The 23609-nt window shown below is 39.3% G+C and overlaps 1 protein-coding gene across 1 annotated transcript in view; it reads left to right on the top strand.

The window, feature by feature from the left end:
- The first annotated feature begins 3530 nt into the window (after positions 1-3530).
- MYO16 (myosin XVI) overlaps positions 3531-23609 on the top strand; it is a 331490-nt gene continuing 311411 nt past the window's right edge. Inside the window, exon 1 of the mRNA XM_054162913.1 lies at positions 3531-3775. Coding sequence (XP_054018888.1) covers positions 3748-3775 — 28 coding nt within the window. The 5' untranslated portion in view covers positions 3531-3747. The remainder of the gene's footprint in view (positions 3776-23609) is intronic.

Here is a 23609-nt window from a genome sequence, read left to right as displayed (position 1 = left end):
GTGTTTTTTGTTTAGTTGGTTGGTTGGGGTTTTTTTGTTTGTTTGCCCCCTTTGTGTCCAGTGGTTGTGATGTCTGGGGCTTTTCATACAAAAATTCTGCAGCTCCTCTTTGTGGCATTCTTATAGCAAATCTAGTAGGAAATATAATTTAAAATATACTTTGTACACAGATTGCAATGAAGAAATTCATTATCAAGTCACTACTAGTAGCAATGATAGCACTGATCATATGTGAGACAATTGGGGTTTCTTTTTTTGTATTTGACTTTGTTGTTACTGTGTTCTGGGTTCTCTCACCACAAGTGATATCTTCTTCATCTTGTCCATTTAAGGAACTGCTAGAGGGGTGTACACAGAGCCTAAAAATGGTCATTTTGGGTGTATGAGGAAGCAGGTCTTACTCTGAAATGGCACATAACTTCTACTGGTAATTTTACAAATTTCATCAGTTTTGGATAATAATGTACTGTGATTTTAATCTACGGCTTCCAATCCATTGAAAAATAATTAAGAATTAGTCCACTTACATATAGCAATTTAGAAGAAGAAAAAAAGTAAGAAGAAAGAGGATTTTTTCACCTTTTTTTTTTTTTTAAATAATTCTGCGAGAGTTTGATGCAATCAATGCATTTCCAGTGAACTGGGAAAGAAGGAAAGTGTGCAAAGGTTGGAGAAAGAGGAAAAGTTGTCTGAGGGTCTCTAGGGAGTCAACCACTGCAAATTATTGACTAAGTGGTTAGATATGGTTTGTTGCTGCTATCTATGGAGAAAACCTTACATCCAATTCATAAATCAGCTGACTTGAAACTTTGGTAAAACTGCTGTGTTTTGTTCTGCTGTGACATACTTAGAGAAAATTAGTATGGAGTCCTTCTTGCTCATTATCTGCATCTGCTATGGCTTATCTCTGTGCATTTGCCAGCAAATCCTCACCTACTGTCTTTCAGTTTAGAACAATTGCTACTTTTCCTGTCACTCCAGACCCTGGTAAAAAATCTCTCTGTTTCTCTCATGAGTCACCTTTGTACTTTGAATTGTTGCATTCACTTCTCCAGAGCAAGCAACCTCAACTTTCTGAGCCTTTCTCTAATAATTTTCATGGCCTTCCTCTGGACCTGTTGCAACAAGCCCATGTCTTTCCTGTGTGGAGGACTCCACAGCTGGATACAGTACTCCAGGTGAGGTCTCACCAGGGTGGAATAGAAGAAGAAAGTTGCCTTCCTTGACCTGCTGCTGGCCACACTTCTTTTGATGCAGCCTAGGATACAGTTTGCCTTCTGGGCTGTAAGTGCACATTGCCTGCTCATCTCCAGCTTTTCATCCATCAGAGCCCCCAAGTCCTTCTCTGAAGGACTGCTCTCAATCCCTTCATCCCCCAGCCTGTAATGATACCAGTGGTTGCCCTGATCCAGATATATGACTACGTACTTGAACTTGCTCCTTGCAAGATGGAATTCTAACCTGTCACACAAATGCTACCAGATTCCACCATCCTAAATTTTCACCATGGCAATTCAATAGATAAATACATATATTACAGTCTGAAACGAGACAGATCAAATTGTTTTATTCTTCATGTTTTCTTCAAGCCAGTATCCAAAATGCTTCCTCTTCCTTTTGGCTCTTGTCTTCAGGGGAGCATACTTTGTTCGTTACTCTCATTGACTAGTGTTTACTGAACGTCCTTCTGGTTTTAACCGGCATGGATTGGTGGAAGCATGATGTTATTAAACATGGCAGTCTGTCTGCCTGACAGTACCACCAGAGATGAACCTGTCAGGAATGTCTCCACCAAAAAGTATTGCTCAAAGGGCTTTTTGTCAAATTACTTGACACTTGCTCATGAACTATGACTAACATTGCCTCTTAAAACACTCTGTATGTTTATTTTATAAGCCATATGGCTAAAACTTGCCTAGTGTTATATAGGTGTGAAAGTAAGTCTGAATAAATGTAATTACTTTGGACTTCTGAGCTTTGCAGTAAAAGTTTCTATGGTAATGTAATTACTGTATTGTGCTTTATATAATGTATACCTATATCCCCTGATTATTTCTAGATATTTTTTCTTTTTCTCTTGACATTTTATATTTTCAGGGGAAAAACAAACCACACACACACAAAAAAACCCACATCAAAAAACCCCGAACAACCACCACCTAAATAATTAGTTCTGTAAAACTCTTGTTGGACATATACTTAAAACTAGAATTGAAACATGTGGCTGTTAGGAGCAGAGAGATTTCACCTAAGGGTTTTACTAATGGATGTCTGAAAGACTATGAATCTATGTCTTTCTGCACTGGTGGGAACTTTGCAGAATACTTGATAGCATCCAGGTTAGTAATCCTCACTAGTGAGTTAGATCCTTTTGCATTTATAGTCCCTTTAACACTTTGTAGGCTGTTGAAAATAGTATGTATACAAAACAGTAAGAAGCTTTCAAGCAAATACAAGATTTAAATATGGTTGGGCTATCAGTTTCCCTCTACAAGAGCGCTCACTCAGTGAAGTAATGACTGTGGAAAGCATGGCACATGGTAAGCAAAGGTAAATCTTCTCTGAGCACAGTTTTATTAACTACCTTTTTGATTTTAGAAAAAAGTATTTTACTGTAGTTCTGATGTAGGTTTCTCAGAGAAGTAGTACCCAAATTGCTGGGTGACTGCTCTTGGGGAAGTAATGCAGGAATTGTGCTCAGAGGATGATGCAGCCTGGATGTTTAAAATACAGTGCAGGTCTGCCTTTTGTGTGCCCTTAATCTGAAACCGGGTAATGCGTCAGTATGCATTGACTTGTTATTCTGCAGTCTGGTAAATAATTGTATGGACTTGTTCTTAGCGATGCATTTTCTTAGGCTTTTTGTTTTATAATCAGTGATTAAAATATTGTTCAATGACATGGACATAATCAAGATACAAAACATGCAGAGCTTGCAGTTTCTTTCTTCTGAGATAAATATCAGTGAGAAAGATGCAGTGTAATACAAAGAAATGGCAAAACAGAAACATACCAAGGAATGTACACACAAACATATTTCTTAACTCCATTTAAATGAACCTATGCATAGCCAGGAGAGTCTGAAGATGTCTATGAGCTGTATCCTGATTTTTACCTTACAACATACTGTAAAATGATCTGTGATGTTGAAAAGGTTGTTATTTTTGGCATGCTGTATCAATTTCCTTTTCACACAGCAACTGGTGGCAACTAAAAATAATCCTGGTTTAGTACCAGCTAAGAATCTGGTCACATTTAGCACATGAACAACATGCACAAATAAAATTTAAGATCCCTTGTTCTGCTATTTCATTCGAGCCCACTCATCAAGCTTTAGTTTGCTGCCATTTGAAAGCTATTGAAAAGCCATTAACTGGCAGGACTGTGAGAGCCGCAGTGCAGCAGCACACCTCAGTGCTGGAAGAACGTGGTGCAAGTGCACACCAATTAAATCTTTCTATTCCTGGGGATGTGGGATTAGGAGCAGTGTCAATCAATTGTGCTACAATAGCACGTGCAGTAGTGATAGTTCAAGACACACAGGGGTTTATCGTAACTCCAGCAGTCGGGTGAGGATGACTTGGAAGCCTCTGCAAGATCTCGGAACAGAAACTACATTAAATAATGTATTCTGAGGTATACTGGATACCTGAAGGAGGGCTCTAAATAATGCATTTTCTGGGCATGACAGTTGTAGCAGAAGAGAATGCTGAAACCTGTAGCAAGACTACAGCCTGAGATGAAAGAATGTCTCATTACCATTTTATCAAATGCTGTAAGTAACAGAATGGTTATTTTGATTTCTAAACTGTCTATTTTCCGAGGTGTGTCTTTTCAATGCATATGCAAAAGTGGAAGGCAGATACTGCATGATATCAATGTGGTAGTCAGAAAGGGGAGTTGTTACTTTGCATGTGAATATGCAGGCAGAGCATAGTGTTTCTTTCTCTCCTCTGTTCAGAGGGAACTTCATTGTGTGTGTGATAAAGCTCTCATTTTGAGGTTCATGCTGATCAGCTTTTAAAACTTTTGTTTAAATTGATCACTAAAGAAAATAATATCCCAAAAAAGGAGAAACGTGTCATTCCTAGCATTATGTTAAAGATGACTGGAAGGACAATCTCGGATACGGTTCTTACATTTTACGAGGGTAATACAAATGAAAATAGCTTCATAATTAGAAGCACATATCATTATCTATTGTAGATTAACTGCTTGAAACCAATCCTTATCAGAATATTTGGCTATTTGGTGTGACTGGCTTAAAAAATAACAATGAACTTTTAACCTTGAATTGTGCAAGCTGCCTCCTTAAAGACTGAAATTAGGATCTATGCTAAATGCATTGATTCAATGCAGAGCAAATTCCCAGCAACATTTTTTTTGGGGGGGGCTGCCTGTCAAAGCTGCTTGTCTTCCTGGCTCCACATTTTTCAAGATTTTTGATTTGCCTTTTAAAACATCCAGGGTCTGAGTGGAAATTGCTGGGCTTACATCAGATGAATGAATTATCATTTAGATACTTTTCTGGACAGCCATTAGTAGTTTGTTAGCCATGGATTATTATTTTTTTTACTGCAGGACTTAGAAGACTTCAGACTTCCAGTTATTATGTCACTCTTTTAACATGACAAATAACAGATTGTTGTAAAAGATTTTTCTCTCCAGACTGTGGTCTTTGATGACTTGAGTGTACCAAGGTCATTTCTGAAACTGTTTTTTAAAAATTCTATGTTACAGTTAAGAAACAAGTTATGTGGTTCTTTGATGTTTTAATAGGAAATTAAGCTGCCCTGGAAGTATTTTAGTAATTAAGATAAAATATTTATGAGGGTTTTCTCTTGTGTGCATTCAATTGGACTTGCATATGGAACTGCTTGTGATACTGGTGGGAGTTACAAGCCTAAATGCCCTGTTCATGCAGAGAAGCACAGGTTAGATTTACTGCATAGTTTTAAAGGTGCATTTGAAGAATAAGTCTTTGAGCTTGTCATGAGATCTGATAAATCCAAATGAGGAATTTGCAGCATAATAACTATCTTGAAGATGTCAAAAGAGTATTGTTAGCTATTTATTCACTTTGGAATAACCTTCTTAGAGTGAAACTGTAGCAAATATATATGGCTGTTGTTCAACAGCATGCAAATATGGAATTTATTCTTAGTGATTTCACACTAAATCAGGGTATTTTGCCACATAGCACTCTTCCTTCAAAACAGTGTGCTTTAAAGACAATGGGTGCTGGCTGGAGCCTGACAGAAGTGACTTTTACTGTGTGCTTCTCCATGAGGAACTGGCTAAAGTGCTACCACCTTCACCTGTAATTAGTGAAGGAGAAACACTTCCTCTGTCATTCTCCCCTGAGGGTTACCATTTGACATAACATGCCAATAGTCTTGCTGATGTTTGCTGGGATCAAATATGGGCCAGGGCTGTGTGCAGGGTGGTAGCACTACTGACGTGCTGAGATACGCTGAGGGCAGCTGAACCTCATAGGGAATGGGATGTGATTTTTCACAGCCTGCTTTGGTTTTGCTCCATTTAATCAGTTTTGCTCTTTGTGTTTTTAAACCTCTGCAGAGAGTAAGTGTGGAGATCTGAGCTGAGAAGGGCCATAGATACTCTCCTATGGCATTAGTAAAATGTTCCTGCTGTTCTTTCATATTTTCAGTTCACTGCTCCCAGTAGAAGGCTCTGAAAATGAGATATACTGTCACCATCTTGACATAGGATCTTTCAGGTTGCAAAGGTCTAACTTTGGGAAGTCTCCAGTCCACACAGCTCAAAGCAGGGACAGCTGCTGTCAGACCGGATTATTTGGGGCCATGCCCAGTGGGGCCTTTCATCCCAGTAATACTCTGGAATAAGGCCTGCTGCAGCCCTGCAGCACTGCTTTTTGTTGGTATCTATAGCAGAAGCAGAAGCACCAGCTTCTGTAAACCAAAACAGGAGGACTGTTGAGTCTTCACATCATGTAGATGTGCTGAAGGAGGCAGTGAAATCAGATCTGCTGAGCCTACAGAATAGAATAGAGTTAACCAGATTGGAAAAGGCCTTTGAGATCATCGAGTCCAAGCGATCGCCCAACACCATCTAATCAACTAAACCATAGCACCAAGTGCCTCATCCAGTCTCTTCTTAAACACCTCCAGTGATGGTGACTCCACCACCTCCCTGGGCAGCACATTCCAATGGGCAATCACTCTTTCTGTGAAGAACTTCTTCCTAACAACCAGCCTAAACCTCCCCTGGTGAAGCTTGAGACTGTGTCCTCTTGTTCTAGTGCTGGTTGCCTGGGAGAAGAGACCAACCCCCACCTGGCTACAACCTCCCTTCAGGTAGTTGTAGACAGCAATAAGGTCTCCTCTGAGCCTCCTCTTCTCCAGGCTAAGCAACCCCAGCTCCCTCAGCCTCTCCTTATAGGGCTTGTGCTCCAAACCCTTCCCCAGCTTTGTTGCCCTTCTCTGGACATGTTTCAGCAACTCAACATCTTTCCTAAACTGTGGGGCCCAGAACTGGCCACAGTACTTGAGCTGTGACCTAACCAGTGCTGAGTCCAGGGGCACAATGACTTCCCTGCTCCTGTTGGCCACACTGATACAGGCCAGGATGCCATTGGCCTTGGCCACCTGGGCACACTGCTGGCTCATGTTCAGCCTACTATCAACCAGTACCCCCAGGTCCCTTTCTGCCAGGCTGTTCTCCAACCACTCTGTCCCCAGTCTGTAGCACTGCATGGGGTTGTTGTGGCCAATGTGTAGAACCCAGCACTTAGATGTGTTATATCTCATACCATTGGACTCTGCCCATCTATCCAGCCTGTCAAAGTCCATCTGCAGAGCTCTCCTGCTCTCTAACAGATCAACACCTGCCCCCAGTTTGGTGTCATCTGCAAATTTACTAATAATAGAATAGAATAGAATAGAATAGAATAGAATAGAATTAACCAGGGTGGAAGAGACCTTCAAGATCATCGCGTCCAACCCGTCATCCAACAGCCTCTAATTAACTAAACCATAGCACCAAGCACCCCATCAAGTCTCCTCCTAAACACCTCCAGTGATGTCAACTCCACCATCTCCCTGGCCAGCCCATTCCAAGGGGAAATCACTCTATAAAGAATTTCTTCCTACACATCCAGTCTAAATCTCCCCTGGTGCAGCTTGAGACTTTGTCCTCTTGTTTTGGTGCTGGTTGCCTGGGAGAAGAGACCAGCCCCTACCTGTCTACAACCTCCCTTCAGGTTGTTGTACATGGCAGTAAGGTCTCCCCTGAGCCTCCTCTTCTCCAGACTAAGCAACCCCAGCTCCATCAGCCTCTCCTTGTAGGGCTTGTGCTCCAAACCTCTCCCACTTTGTTTTTAAGGGTTGTTTCCCAAGGTGCCTTCTGAGTTAATTTCTTAAGTAACCTGAAGTTAGTTCCTTGAGTAACCTGAAGTGTTACCCTGTGACCACTTTGTCACCTGAGAAGAGCCATCCATCTGACCTGGCACAGATGGCACGCTGGGCAGTGATGGTGCCTGCAGAGAGCTGAATTTTGTTGTATTCTTGAGGGGACTCGATCTTTGGATGTACAGAGGTCCCTTCCAACCCTTAACATCCTGTGAGCTGTCATGTTTTCTTCAGCTGGTGCCTGCAGTGTTTAAAACACAAGCTGTATGTGTGTCTGCCTGTTTGAGCAGCTCATGTTGTCCCTGCTGATGCCCATCTCCTTCTTGCAGCCAAGTCTTGCTACTGAGAGCTGTCCCTGTCTGCTACTAGCTTCTCCTTGGCATCAGCTAACATAAGCTATTTAGAAGAGGGAACAGTGGTATGTAGGAGAGTACCACATGTTGTCTACCAGCTGCTATGTACCATTTTATCTTGATGATTTGTGTGACAGTCTGTAGAAATAAATGTAATTTTGCAAATTAGGCAGCACCTTGCTGATATCTTCTCTCCTTTGTATATCCAGTAACATTATAAATATCACACATTCTGGCTGTGGTTTTCCACGTGTACACTGGATTTCCTTTGAGGGATCTGCAAAGGTAGCTAGGAAAAACAGTACTTTAGGCAGGAGTCTCAAATTTATTACTCAAGAGGCTGATTTCTGCTGCAAATACTGTAGAGGTGCATAAATGCAAACAGAATTAAAATCTTGCTAGGGAGTTACAATCATGTCAGCTGAAAATCTGAGCCAAGTGAATTTATCCAAATATTGGAATCTTCAGATATGAACATCAGACTCTTACTTCCATTCTTTCTGATTCATCACTGTTTCCGATTCCTTTATCTTCTTTATATGAATTAGCAAACACTGAGTTGTGCTTTGTTACAGACCAATACTTATAGACATTTGAGATAGGAATACTAATTAGATTTTTTACTAATGAATTAATTCAGGAATTGAAACAAGACACAGAAAAAATATGATTCTCTCCAGTATCTAGCCGTTATTACCTTCATCATCTGAATACATGGCAAGGATTGTCCATGAATAAAATTAATTAAAGTAGTAGATGTGCTGAAAGATTTGGCCTGTAAATTTTGCAATATGATCTTAAGATATCTTTTAGTCTGTATCAATTTATTCCTTCTTTTTGCTGCCTGTAATCATAGTATTTAAAAAAATCATAGTATTTAAAAAAAATCTATATCCTGCAGGAGTCTTTCCTTACATAGAAGTGAACAAACAAATAAACCCCCGAAAACCAAACCAAACCAAACCAACCAACCAACCAACACCAGAAAAAAACCCCAAATCAAACAAAAAAAAATCCTGACCTTAGTCTGCAGTGCCAGAGACCTTAATCATATACTTTGTCTTGAAAGGCCAGAGCCAGCAGTAATGTACTTAGAGATGTCATCTTTAGTATTTTTCACACTAATTTACAGAGTATTTGGTAACAAAATTACCATCTTAAGTATGGTTTGAAAAAAAGAATAAGTTCTGTGGTTTGTTTTGATGATTTCCAATTTATTTAATATTACCCCACTTTTCCATAGCTTGCCATTTCAAATAATTCTTTGTTTCAAACAAACTAGTAACTACTGGAATTCTCAACATAGTGGTATGAGCATTTCACCCATGGTGGTATCTGGCTTATGGGACAGACTGCATTAGCATGTTACAGGATGCTCTAAGGGAAAGACGCGTGTCGTTTAGCACTTTAAATTCGGTCTGTGTGCTTTTGCCAAGGTATTCAGCTGTTCCCACATCACCCAGAGTCTTCTGAGGCTCCAGACATGCTGTACTTGACCCACATGCAGCTTGGAAAGGGATGAGGAAGATGTGATATAATACATTAGCTTTAGTTTACAGAGTATGGGGATTTACACTTGATTCTCCCATGGATAAAAAGGCAATGCAATGGGTGAAACACGATACCTTCATGTCAGCTTTCTTACTGTAAGACATCCTGTGAAAATTTTGTCTGTGTTTCAACAGAGAGATTTGCTGTAGCTAAGATGGGGTAAGAAGGGACGAGAAGCCTGAATGTAGGAGAAGGACTGTTTTCAGATAGCTTTGGAAGGCTATGGGGAAGATTTTCATTTGCTCAAATTAGAGAAGGCTATGTTTAGTCTTTGACTCGGAAAAGAATGTAAACATCTTGTAATGGAAGGAGAGAAATTGGGCAGAATTTAGTTGCATGTGTTAAAATACTGTTTTGTTATTTTAGCCTATTGTATGCCTTAATTACAAGCATGCTAGAACAAAATAATCAATTAAGATGTGACACATGTGCCTTCTGATAGACTATATAACTTTGCTGTATAATGTAATAAATGTCTTTGCCTGCATACATCTTGTCCTGGAAGCTGTGCTCAGGGTGATTTGAACACCTATACAACACCTGAAAAGAAAGAATGAAGACCTCTAGTTGGTTGACAGTACAGGAACCCTTTGCCTTTATGATGATTTTGTGTAGGATGTGTGATGACCCAAGTAACAATGACACACAGATGCCCTGTCACTGGATGGTTAGTGGTGTGAGAGAAGTAGTAACGTCATCAAAATGTTTTCTTCTTCCTGTGAACAGGATATCTTCTATTAGAAGTTTGTTCAGGAGGTGGTATTCATTTATTTAGTCCATTTCATGGTGTCCCAAAGAATTCTCACATCCTCTTGGACATGTCCTCTGCCACTGATGAGGAGCTCAAGGCATAAAAAAGTAAAAATTATGCAGGTGGCAGGAAGAGAGCTGTAAAAAGAAGATTGATGTCTGTACTAATCCTTATTCAACAGCCATCCCTTTAGATTGCTATTTCATGATGGTGTCATGGTTTATTCCTGCAATAAAAGAGCTAAGTAACAACATGGCTGCAGAGAAAGCTTCCTTTTCCTTGTACGTGCTTATAACACTATGACCTATGGCATAGGGCTAAGGTTATTGCTGAAATGAGATGCCTAGCATGACCAAGAAACTGTCCCTGCTGAAAATGAGGCTAGAAGGAAGAGGCAGGAGTCATTTTCCCCAGGAGTCTAGGAAGAGGAACAGCTGCATGTCATGAGCCACTGCCTGGGAGGTTTAGATCCTGTGAAGATGTACAGAGCAATTCTAGGGGAATAAAGGGATTTTGATGGAAGGTGTCTAAGAAGCTTAAAACAGTCAAAAAGTAATGCTAATACAATACAGGGTATTTCTTCTTCCATTTTGACATGCAATCTGAGTCTGATGGATCAGTGATCTACAATGCAGATTTAAAAAAAAATCAGTTGGTGTGATAATTCAGATGTCATGGAGGGTATCTGAAAAAGTAGGTAAAACTGCTTTTTAATTATGTAGTCAAGAAAAATGTTTTTTTATCTTTCAAACCTTCATACAAGCAGAGCCACAGCTAGAACATTTTTACTTCTGTTACACTCTGTCACTATGATCACAGGATAAGTAAAGGGTAGCAGGAAAAAAAGGAAATTATTGACAACCTATGAATGCTAGTACTTTTATACCTGCCTATGATACTTGATTAGTTATTTTTATTCTCTAATTCTTTTCATGCAACAAAGCAAAAGCTCTGTGGTTTGTTTTGTTGTGGTGGGGTTGTTTTGCTTGTTTGTTTGATTTTGGTTTTTTGTTGTTGTTTGGTTGTTTGGGTTTTATTAAACTAGTTGGGGTTTGAGTTTGGGGTTGTTTTTTAGCTAGTTTTCTACCTCAACTAAATTTGGAATATTTATAAATCATGACACTGGATGCCAGCAAAGAGGTAAAAAGAACTTTAATATTTGTATTTAGATATAGAAAGTGATATTTAGAAAGATCCATTTTGAGCTGGAAGTAACTTTTGTAATACTGGCCATCTAATAATTTGTCACGTGTGCCTCCACATAAATAAAACTTTCCTCAAAGGAACAGCTGACAAAACTTTCCTAACAATGACAACTGCTTGGAATAGCATTTGGAAATTATTAAGCTTAAGAATTGTGTTAGGCTGGTATTTGGTGATAGGAGCAATTTTAACTTGGATAATCAAAGGCTACACTGTTTCCAACTTTGTATTCCACTAAAACTAGGTTTTGTTTGTAGTATTTTTTATTGAAATTACAGCTATAATTTTTATGTCATCATTTTGTTTCCTGCTGTAAAAAGACCTGTTATGAGAGTGATGTAGTTTTGATGAAACTGATAATCCAGAAATATGATAAAACACAAATACAATCTATTAAATATAAAAAAAATATTTTTCTGAGCCAATTTGACCCAGGTTCATTTGACCGGTCAATGATAGGTTAATTATACACAATAGGATGTGAATAAACAGGGGAATAACAGTCTAGGAAAATCAGAACTTGGAATACATAGGAACAAACTAGAAAACTCCTACACGTGCGAAACAAACAGCAATGCTGCCCCGGGTGGTAAGATGGACCACAACAGCTCTAAACAACAGGCAAATAAGCTATAAACCTTAGAAATAACCAGGTAAATTAGCATAAGTTACTCATGAACTGCTGAGCTGTTAGCTACCAGAACCTTTGCTGGATGAAGCGATGCTCTGAGTTCGTATTTGTCATCCAAAAGGCAGAAATAATCCAAAATTAGAGGAAGTGAGAGAGAGAGCATGTGCTGTGGTGGAGATCTATGACTCAAACACTGTGCTGCTAGGACAAAAGAAGCTTATTGCCCTGAAGACAGGTGCATGAAGTAGGTGCTCTCACCGCCTTGAATCCCATTAGTGAACAGGGGAGGAGAAGAAGATAAGAGAGAGAGATAAGAAAGATAAGAGAGACAAGAAAGATGTGGGGTCTGAAATCTTCCCCTATAAATTCCCTTTTTGAACAGCCCAATGGCAGATTACCTATTCAAATCCCGCCAATCAGTTCAAAATGTTGTCGGGTGAGCAAAACTGCACATGCCCTGTCTCATAGCATCTGACACGTGCCGTTGCCTCTCTGAAACGTGAGGCTCAGGGTCCAGCTTCCACCCCCTCCAGGCAGCCTTAACAGCACCTGCCTATTGGCTCCCCGAACTGAAAACTGGACCCTGCAACGGGGAGGGAGGAGAAAGAGCAGTGGCCAAACAGGTTTGTCTGGCTTGTTAATGCCACTTCCAGGACAGAGGGAGAAGAATAAGCATTTTCTGTGGAAACCACTGCTGTGAAATTGTAAGAAAATGGTAAAGAAATCTTGTATATCTTTCGTATTTGGAGTGCTTAATTTTCTTCTAGTATAGTGATTCTGCTGACAGCAAAGAAATCCAGCAATGCAGAAAATAAGATGAAAAAAGATTGTAAAGGTCAAAGTATCATGTTTTCTCACCGTATTGTCACAGCATGGATGAAGCTTCAGAATTCTGATATTACATTTTTGAGGAAATTCCTGCAAGAGCAGACAGCAAAATAAAAACAGCCTCAAACATATATCCATATGTGAAATTGTAGCATTATAGCCACTTTTCCTCACATTTGTGAAAATGTTGAGGCTAATGAAGGTATTTTCATTCCAGAAGTACTTTCTTGCTTGAGATAGTCACAAATCCCTTTCTTTCTCATTTCAGACCAATTAATGTATACTGCATAACAGTAAATTTTGCACAGTTGGTACATTGTATAACCAAACGAAAATATTTCTGGATAATGGCCCCATCCTGTTCAATATCTTTATTGATGATCTGGATGAGGGGATTGAGTCCATCATCAGTAAACTTGCAGATGACACCAAGTTGGGGGCAGATGTTGATCTCTTAGAGGGTAGGAGAGCTATGCAGTGGGACCATAACAGGCTGGACAGATGGGCAGAGTCCAATGGCATGAGATTTAACACATCTAAGTGCCAGGTGCTGCACTTTGGCTACAACAACCCCATGCAGTGCTACAGGCTGGGGACAGAGTGGTTGAAGAGCAGCCAGGCAGAGATGGACCTGGGTGTACTGGTTGATAGTAGGCAGAACATGAACCAGTAGTGTGCCCAGGAGGCCAAGAAGGCCAATGGCATCCTGGCCTGTATCAGGAATAGTGTGGCCAGCAGGAGCAGGGAAGTCATTCTGCCCCTCTACTCAGCACTGGTTGGTTTAGTTTATACATTTATTGGCCAGAAATATGATAAAATATGAATATTATTTATTAAATATAAAAAATGTTTTCCCAAGCCAATTTTGTTCAGGTTCATTTGCCCAGTCGATGACAGGTTGATTATATATGATAGAAGGCTTATAAACAGTAGAATAACAGTCTAGAGCAACCAGAATTTAGAATACAGAGGAACAAACTGGAATCTCCCTATGCGCGTGAAACCAAACAGCAATGCTGCCTCGGGTGGCGTAGACAAACCACCTCAAGTTCACAGTGGAGCTAACTGACAGGTAACAAGCTATGAACCTCAGAAATAACCGGGTAAAATAGCGTAATTTACTCACGAACTGCCAAGCCGCTAACTACCAAAACCTTTGCTGAATGAAGAGATGTTTTGAGTTCGTAGTTATAGTCCAAAGGGCAGTATCCACAAATCAGAAGAAATGAGAGAGCAGGTTGCTGTAGGGGAGGCCCAACTCAAGCACTAAGCGGCTAAAACAAAAGAAGCTAATTGCCCTGAAGATAAAGCAAGTAGGGTGACTTGAATCCCATTAACAAACCGGGGAGAGGGGAGAGAGGTAAGAATGTAATGAGCATGCAAGCTATGAGTGTAATGAGCAATGAGCATATGAGGTCCTCCCCTATAAGTTCCCTTTTTTGAAAACGGAACAGCCCAATGGCACATTAGCCATTCAAATCCCACCAATCAGTTCAAAATGTTCATGTGGCGAGTAAACTGCACATGCCTTTTCTCATGGTGTCTGACACGTGCAGTCGCCTCTCTGAAACATGAGGCTCAGGGTTCGTGTTCAGCTTCCACCCCGCTCCAGGCAGCCTTAACGGCACCTACCTGGTAGGCTCCTCGACCTCAATCCAGACCCTGCAACAGAGAGGGAGGAGAGAGGTGCAGTGGCTCAAAACAGATTTAGCTGTATTGTTAATGCCTCTTCCAGGACACTGGTTAGGCCACACCTTGAGTACTGTGGCCAGTTCTGGGCCCTTCAGTTTAGGAAAGATGTTGAGTTTTTGGAAAGTGTCCAGAGAAGGGCAACAAAGCTGATGAGGGGTTTGGAGCACAAGCCCTATGAGGAGAGGCTGAGGGAGCTGGTGTTGCTTAGCCTAGAGAAGAGGCTCAGCTACCTCTACAGCTGTCTGCAGCTACCTGAAGGGAGGTTGTAGCCAGGTGGGGATTGGTCTTTTCTCTCAGGCAACCAGCACCAGAACAAGAGGACACAGTCTCAAACTGCACCAGGGGAGGTGTAGGCTGGATGTTAGGAAGAAGTTCTTCACAGAAGGAGTGATTTGCCATTGGAATGGGCTGCCCAGGGAGGTGGTGAAGTCACCATCACTGGAGGTGTTTAAGAAGAGACTGGCTGGGGTGCTTGGTGTCATGGTCTAGTTGATTAGATAGTGTTAGATGATAGGTTGGACTCTATAATCTCGAAGGGCTTTTCCAACCTGGTTAATTCTATTCTATTCTATTCTATTCTATTCTATTCTATTCTATTCTATTCTATTCTACTCTACTCTACTCTACTCTACTCTACTCTATTCTATTCTATTCTAATCAAATTAGCCAGAGTCTAAACATGGTTATTTTAAAGCAAGTAGAATCTAATTCTAAGCAAATTGAAGTAATTCTATTTTTTTCTTAATCAAATGGAAACTAAGTCAGCAGAAGATTAGTTTGATTTGGAATAAATGAAGAGTTTTCCTAATGCCATTTTTTATATACATCATAAAAGAGCACCACTGTGGCAGTTTTAGGCTATGCCTTTAAAAAGTAGCTGCAGATTTCAAGCAGAAAAGTAGAAAAAACATAAACAATTCACTATTGGGAGTAAAAAGGAAAACAAAAGATTGTTGTAAATTAATTTCATTGGACAGAATATCTGGTATAGAAGCAAGTGTTCCATAAACATCTCACACATTTTACTTCCCTTCCCATTCCTTCTTTTCTTCTCTGGTCTGGCTGTTCTGCTGGAAGAATAATGCCTTTGACTTTGAGATAAGACTAACACTGCTTTCTTCCAGGTTCTCTCTCTCTCTTTTGGTACAAGGGTGTTTGGGAGGCTTTGCAGGGCGGGGCAGTCAAGCAGCTTCCCTGGTTGTTTTGACCAGGGGGGTTTCCATGCTATTTTCTGATTGCAAATACCTGTATAATATTGTAAATACTGTATATTTTGTACATATTCATTGCATTCCATTGTAAAGTGTAGTTTTTGCTTTGTAAGTACAGCTTCCACTTGCTTCCAACAGAGCTGGTCGTGCTTAGTTAATGTGAATGGGAAACTTTAACACACCACAACCACCAATTTAATAAAAATAATTCTTGATTATTAAAAGGTGTATTTGATGTTTGCTTTCAAGCAACTGCCTTCAGTACAAGCAACAGCAAAATAAGACCTGCTAAAAGAAATCTCTGAGTTCTAGTGTTTTGACTGCTGGACATACATTGAGGTAACACTTCATGTGAATCAATCTGTTGTAACCTGCAGAACCATAAATGAAAGTATTATCACCAAATATGTTTTCCTTGCCAGTGTCATTCATGTACGCTGAAAGACAGCTATCCCTGACAAGTTTCCCCAAGTGTAAGGTGATTCAGAAACCTGGGATGTAGTCCATTTTAATCTTTTTTTGGACAGTAAGAACTGGAACTGGCAAGGAGCGTGAACAGGAGGTCACAGTGCCGAAGTTGACGAGCATTTGGTTGTTTATTACTAGGTTTTTACCCATCTAGAATACAGATGTTGCTGTAGGATTTGTGCATGGAAATGTAATATACTCTCTTTTACTTCATAGTTGATTTTAAACAAGAAAATGTTGTTCCTGGGAAGAAGAGAAACACAGTCTGAAATCTTTGGCCATAAATCCTGTTATGATTATTTCTTTATGTAGTGTAACTTTTCAGAAGAGATTGAAGTGATACTCAGAGCATGTAGATAGGCAACAGATCTGGGGCTGATGGAGTCCTACTGTGGTCCCATTTGTGTGATGAAGTATGACATAAAACATACATGGGACCTTGTTAAGATTGCTGCAGAAAATAGAGTGATTTCTTATGGTTGTATTTTGAAAGCTAATCAGTGGCTTTCAAATGTGATCCCTTTGCTATAAAAGGAAATAAAGCTTTCTCCTGTAAAAGTTTTGCAAATGTTGATATCTATAAGGGAAGAGGCATGTAGAAATTTCCCCTTTTTTGGTCTTTGTGGAAAAAGGATTATTGTCTTCAGGTGGCTCTAAACAAGTATGTGAAAAACAATGTATCCCTTACTCAACACTCACTTTATGTGAATCAGGAGAACATTTATATTCAGATTGCAGATTAAATGAATACCTTGCTTTTCAGGTGCTTTGCCTTTGACACCATTATTTCATTTTGTTAACTGCAGTACTAATAGTGTTACTTACAGAAGTGGTATGTGTAAATCATAAGCAAATATGCTGTGAAATGTAAAGCTCTTAATAGACAAGGTAAATGGGATACTTAATCCCTCCTAATTACCAATGAATATATAGAGATTTATTGCCTTTGAGAGACACTTTTTCTGTTTTATTTCTATTTCAGCTTCTTCAATAGCTGTGAAGCATTTTTTTCTGTTTCTTCAAGTTCCATGTAGGCTAGGAGTCCTTTCATTGACACTACCCTCCATTGACACTATACTTTTTTCAATTTGTCACGTGGGATGAAGGTGTTCAGTTTCTTCTTCCTCTTCTTGTTCATTTTCCTCTTCATCTGGCAAATTATCAACTGGATTTCCTCATTTTAGCTTCACCCAGAAGTGATATTACTATGCATGTTTGTAAGCAAGTGCGATACTGATTCCCTGCACTTCTTTTTCTTATATGTGCCCATACAGCTGTGCTGTAATATTATGTGTCCGTGAGTATAGTGCTAGATACTGGATGTGGAAGGTGACCATAACAAACTGTTGTTAACTCTGTTGTCAGGACAACTGCTCAGCTTGCTTTCATTTTCACTTTTCTGTGAAGATTGAGTTCAGACTAGCAACTGTCCTTACTATTCTAACCACAGCCCAGATTTAGGACATACCCAGTAACTATCCCCTCAGCTCAAGAGAGAGATGGCAATTATGTAGCTTTATGCACCAGAAATTCATCTGGGTTACTTCTGCACTTTACTAGAGGGTTGTCTTTAAAGAATTTTGCTGGGCCAGCAGAAAATGCTGGAACTGAGTGAGCTGTTTTGGGTACTGGAATCACTGAACTGCTGTGCCCACATTGGCGCTTCTGTGTGGCTATCCACCCAATATACCAAACTTGCAGTCTTGCCTGTTAATCTCATCTATGTGTCTTATTTTTATCACAGTACTCTGCCTGCACTACATTAAATTCATTTTATTGTTCCAAAATCCCTTCCTTTTTATGCTATATAGCCTTTCTTTTTCCCTTTCACCCTTCAAATTTCTGTTAACTTTTCTCTTCTTAGTCACTGCTTGGCTAAGCTATGCATATTTAATTCTTTTCATCTTTCCTCATAAATCAGTCCCTCAGGCCCCAGAACCATTTGTGGTAGTTTCTTTTGAACTGCTCCAATTTGACTGTCTAGAATTGAATGCAGTATTCCAGATAAGTTGTTCTGCTGAAAGCAGAAGGGTCTGTTTCCAATCCTTTTGTTATTTGAAAACTGAGATGAGAGTCCCTGGATATACACTGAACAGTGACCAAAGGCCTACATATATCAGCTCTGCTGCAGAAGTTTTGTTAGCTGCATTGTACTGTAAACTAGTTTTCCATCTGTTTTTACTTTACAATGATCTCTGTAAATGATTAGATTGTGTGTAGAACCACAGTCCACTTGGCACAGGACTTCCTTTCCTGAATGCTTGCCAGTCCTTATGGTTAGGTCTATGAACCACTGTTTCCCTTTTGGCTTTTGACTTTCTGTGATGTGTGATACTGAATATCCTCTTTGTCTTGATCCACATATAGCTTTTTTTTTTTTTTTAACTAAATTTACCACATGCAGACTTTGGCAAATTTTGAGTAATTTCTTTTTTTCCTTTGTAATTCTCATCTGCTGTGTGCCTCCTCATCCCTGGCATATTTGCTTGCTGCATAAGTAGTGAAATCTGAGAATGTCTGTGAAAAAATAATTGCTCTAGGTTTTGAAACAATATGGTTGGGTTTTTTGGTGTTTTGTTTTTTTTTCCCCTCATACATTCATTTTCAGTAAAATAGTTGGTTGTTTCTGCTGCTGTTTAACTTTCTCAGTATCTTGGGGGCTTAGCAACTCTAATTTTTGGCATTCTCTCATGGTGTATGGGTTAATTCATCCTTCAGAGCTGCAGATTTACAAGTATCAGCAATAGTCTTAGTGTTTGTCATTGTTTACTATCATCAGAGTGTCCTTGTTCTGCATAACAAGCCCTTCATATTGCACTGTGATGGCAGGAAGAATTTTCCAGTGCATGTCTTCTTAGATGCACATCTTTCTCTCCACTCTGTCCTGAAAGTGTGGAGGACGGTGAGACACTGGAACAGGTTGCCCAGGGAGGTGATAGAAACCCTATCCCTGGAGGTTTATAAGGCCAGGCTGGATGTGGCTCTGAGCAACCTGATCTAGTGTGAGGTGTCCCTTCCCATGGCATGGGTGTTGGAACTAGATGATCCTTGAGGTCCCTTCCAACTGTAACAATTCTATGATTCTATGATTCTATGACTAGAGATGAATGTATTGCTACATCTTCATTTGTTGTACTGTAAGAAAATAACCTTCACTGCTTAGTTGCAGGCTTTGTTGCAGTTTCCTAAGTTTTGCATTGCAGGCAAATAAAGACAGACAAGTCTGTGGGGACTAAAACATGCTTGTTTCTATGATGCTTGTTTCTATGACTTCTTTCTTATATTTTATTTTTTTATTATCATTACATGGCAAGCCCAGATCTTCTTTGCTTTCACTGTGCCTTCTGATCTAGAGCTTCTTGAGTTTTACTTGCTGTTGGTGTGAAATACAATTTAAATTCTTAAAATATGACCAATTATGCTGATGTTATTTTCTCAAAGGCTTTGTGAGTGACAAGCCTTATTAAGTGTTTTATATTAATGTAATCAATATACTTTGCTTACATTCTTGAAATCCCAAATAACAAGGGACATAAATTTGTAGATCCAAGAGTGAACAAAAATTATAAGCATTGACTCAAACAGCCAATTTACTTTTTTCTTCTAACTTGTCTATATATCCTTGTATATGTATCCTAAAAATTGTGTTAGTGCAGTTTAGTTTGAATCAGACGACTGTTGTTCTCTGATTACTTTAGATTCTCTCTTCAGATCCTGACATGAGGAATTACAATATTTGTTTTTCAAATTTTTAAATTAGCTGCTTTAGGAATAATATTGTTAATCTTTGGGAAACATACAAGTGTTTTGCTTTGATGTTTCTAAGGAAACAAAGTCAGTGTGATTATGTTCCATGTGTGTGCCTGTCCATCTTTTAATTTATCCTCCCATCATAGTTTCCAAAGCCATTGCCAGTTTCAAAATTTATTTTTTTTTTTAAATTGGTCAATCATAACACAATTTATTCAAAAATGTGAGCTGTGTTTGGCACTACATTGCTTAGGAATATTGTACATATATTTCATTGTGGTTAGAAATGATGAATGTTGTTTTTCTGATACATGCGTATCAAATTCAGCTTAATAACCATTGAATCTCTTGTCACAGAAGATACCAAGTAGTCTCAAGTATGTTGCAAGGACATTTAAGCCTACTGCAAGTAAATTCCTACTTCCTTGGGTGAAATATATTGCTAGGCAGAATTGTCCTTTGCACCACTTACTGATGCAATCAGGAAGAAAGTGGCTAGACAGTGTTAACTTCAAAGGGTCTGTCTACTCTACTGGTTTATGGACCATATGTTCAAAAGTCTTCCTTAAAGTACATAACTGTAACTAGTGTTTCAGCATTCTGTCTAGACAGTCATTATTTGGATATGCTATATGAATCCAGCTTGAAGAGAGGCTTTGATCTCCTAAAAGCTGAACTATCTGGAATATTATATGAATGTGTGAATATATTGTACTCATCTCAGTGTATGTAGTCTTTTCAGCTGGAAACTCCAGTGCTCCAGAGCACACAATGGCATTTTAGTCTGTTTTACAAAATGTTCTGATGTTTGCAGAAGGTACTTGAGGTATGCTGGGGTTTGTGAGAAACAGACATCAAATTTGTCTTTTCCTGCAAGGAAGAATAGAAGGATGACAGCAGTAGAGAGGGTACAGAGGCAGAAGCTTTACCAAAAGAAACACTATGAGTTTGAGCAGACTGTTTGCTTGCATTCATGTAGTTTTCTGTATGTGATCCAGAGATGAGGACTGCTGCTCTGGGATATATGTTGAGTAACTATATATATTTCCTTTCAGACCATGCAGACCTATGAGTTTTCTGTGTTTCAAGACAGGTAAAAGAAAATAGTGGTTTTTTTTTTTGTTGTTGTTTGTTTGTCTTTAATAAGAACCCCTTCTGTTGAAACCTGTGTTTTATTACACTGAAGGTGTAGTGGGCAGGCAGTTTGGCTGCATTTATTGAATAGAATGGCAAATAATTAATGGCTTTTACCTAGAACATAAAATACCCATATGTTACAGATTGCTGCATGACATAAATCACAAATGATGGTGCAAAGCCTTCTGTTATATTTCATTCATTATTATTCAGTCTTTTCTGTCACTATGAAGGCAAGGTCCCAAACTGGTTAATCATTTCATTTAAATATAATAGTTTTTTAGAGAATGCCGCTTTAACTTCACTGAATTGCTGATAGATAGATAATAGAGTTTATTAGCAAGCCTGCAGAGTTGATTGATAGTGTCTGATAAGTAACTTTTCCTCGGTATCAAGCTAGAAATTGATTGCACTTCCTGCTTGCCAGTCTAGTCACATCAAAAGGCTCTTGAAGAGCAGCTTACAGGAGTAGGGTTTTATAAGAGCATGGTTGTTTGGGCATGCTCAGGATTGCGCTTCATCAAACTCAGAGTTGGGTGTTAAGAAGAAAATCAGGAAGCTTTTTGTATATTGTGTCATTTAAGATCCCTAACTTTGTAATTACATCCAAAAGAAGCTCTGTGGAGCCAAGAAATGGAGAAGCACATCAGCTCCTTTACTTTGGTGTAATTTATTCTCAGAAAACTTGGCATTAATTGAATTGTTGACATTCTTTACAAGCAAAATAGTTTATATTTATACTCCTCCCTCATGGTTATCTGTTTGTGAGGTGGGGAGGGAACCCAGAAAAAAAGGAGTAAGCCCATCAGTAGAGTGAGTGAAGCACTGCTGACCTGATGAAAATGTTTTGGCCATTAAAATCAGGCTGAGTGATTATGAGCCTCAGTGCTTCAGTTACAGCTTAATAAACATAATGGAGAGGCCATTCAAATGGTAAGTAATTTTCCCTGTGCTGAGCAAAGGATTTTAAAATACAAGTATTGTGATGCTGACTTTGACATTGCAATTTGGGATGGATTTAAATTAATCTAGTCTCTTCTGTGGGTCGGAAATATTTCTTTTTGAAACTGTAAGATAGTAGACAATACATAATAGCTTTAGATTTCTGAAGTGCACACTTCTATAACAATGCAATGATCTGTGGCCTAGGCACCGTAACTTCAGCTAGGCTATTGTATTTGTATCACTGATTTCATATGGAATTCAGTCCAACAGCATAAATACTAATATATTATTCTTTCTAATTTAATACATTAAATTTAAACAATATGCATTGTTGGTAGCAGAATATCTCCATTTGTAGTAAAGTCATTGTGTGCAACAGCAAAGGGCATTGCTGATGGGGTCCATGCTCTAATTTCTGTTCTAATTTCTGTTATCAGATACAGAGTGTAAATGAAAGTAACTTTTGGAAGCCGCACTGATTTATCCCATCCCTGTATTGTGGTCTGTAAGTGCCAAAGCACTTTCTGCTCACTCTGCATTTCCCACATCTTTCTTAGCACTGTGAATATGTTTAGCTAGCTAGCTTTAAGTGTCATGTAGTAGTAGAGTATTTATTGGGAGATCAGCTTTGTAAAAATTTTATTTATTTAATAAATGCTAATCTATTTGACAGTTCACTAGAGTTGTTTACATTTTCAAATATTTTATCTTTCTGAAATTTAGGACATTCTCAGCAATGTAAATTGGATTGTAGGTGTTTAATTGTAGTTATGAAGAGGGGCTGTTATTTTATCTTTAGCAAGATCAGAGCTAAAGTGTCAGAGGGCCCAAGCTAAACACAGTGTATGTTTCAGAGGATTTTCTAACCTTTTTTTCTATACTGAGATGAAAATGCTTTAAGGAGTATTATTTAGGTAGCAGTCCCAATTAGGTATAGTCAAAGAGTCTCAGATTGCCATTTTTCCAGGTAATTTCAGCCTTCTACTGTTTGTTTCTGTATTTTAAAGACCACAGTCCTTCAAACATCCATAAGCTTAATTATTCATTGTTTAAAATATCATCAAAATCAGCATGAATGTTTACATGAATAAAGGTAAGCATGTGCCTTACTATTTGAAAACCTGCAGTTTTAACATTATGCACCATAATTCTGTTGTGGTGAATGGAGTTAAATCCAGTTGGAGGCTGGTTGCAAGCAGTGTTCTCCAGGGCTCAGGTTTGGGGTCAGACTTGTTTAAATATCTTTATCAATGATCTGTATGAGGGGATTGAGTGCTTTTTGGATTGATGGGCCAAGGTCAGTTGTATGAAGTTTAACAAGGCCAAGTGCTGGGTCCTGCACTTGGGTCACAACCACCCCATGCAAAGCAACAGCCTTGGAGAAGAGTGGCTGAAAAGCTGCATGGCAAAGGTCCTGGGGGTGCTGTTCGACATGTGGCTGAACATGAGCCAGCAGTGTGCCCAGGCGGGCAAGAAGGCCACTGGCATCCTGGCCTGTATCAGGAAGAGTGTACAGCAGGAGCAGGAAAGTGATTGTGTCCCTGTGCTTGGCACTAGTGAGGCTGCACCTTGAATACTATGTTCGGTTTTGGGCCTCTCACTACAAGAAGCAGGTTGAAGTTCTGGAGCATGTCCATAGAAGGGCAACAAATCTGTTGAAGGGTCTGGAGAACAAGTCTTACAAGGAGCAGCTGAGGG

This window comes from Dryobates pubescens, chromosome 7 (genome assembly GCF_014839835.1).
Source record: "Dryobates pubescens isolate bDryPub1 chromosome 7, bDryPub1.pri, whole genome shotgun sequence".
NCBI lineage: Eukaryota > Metazoa > Chordata > Aves > Piciformes > Picidae > Dryobates > Dryobates pubescens.
Note: the sequence above shows the minus strand (reverse complement) of the source record. Positions and strands in the feature narration are given on the sequence as shown.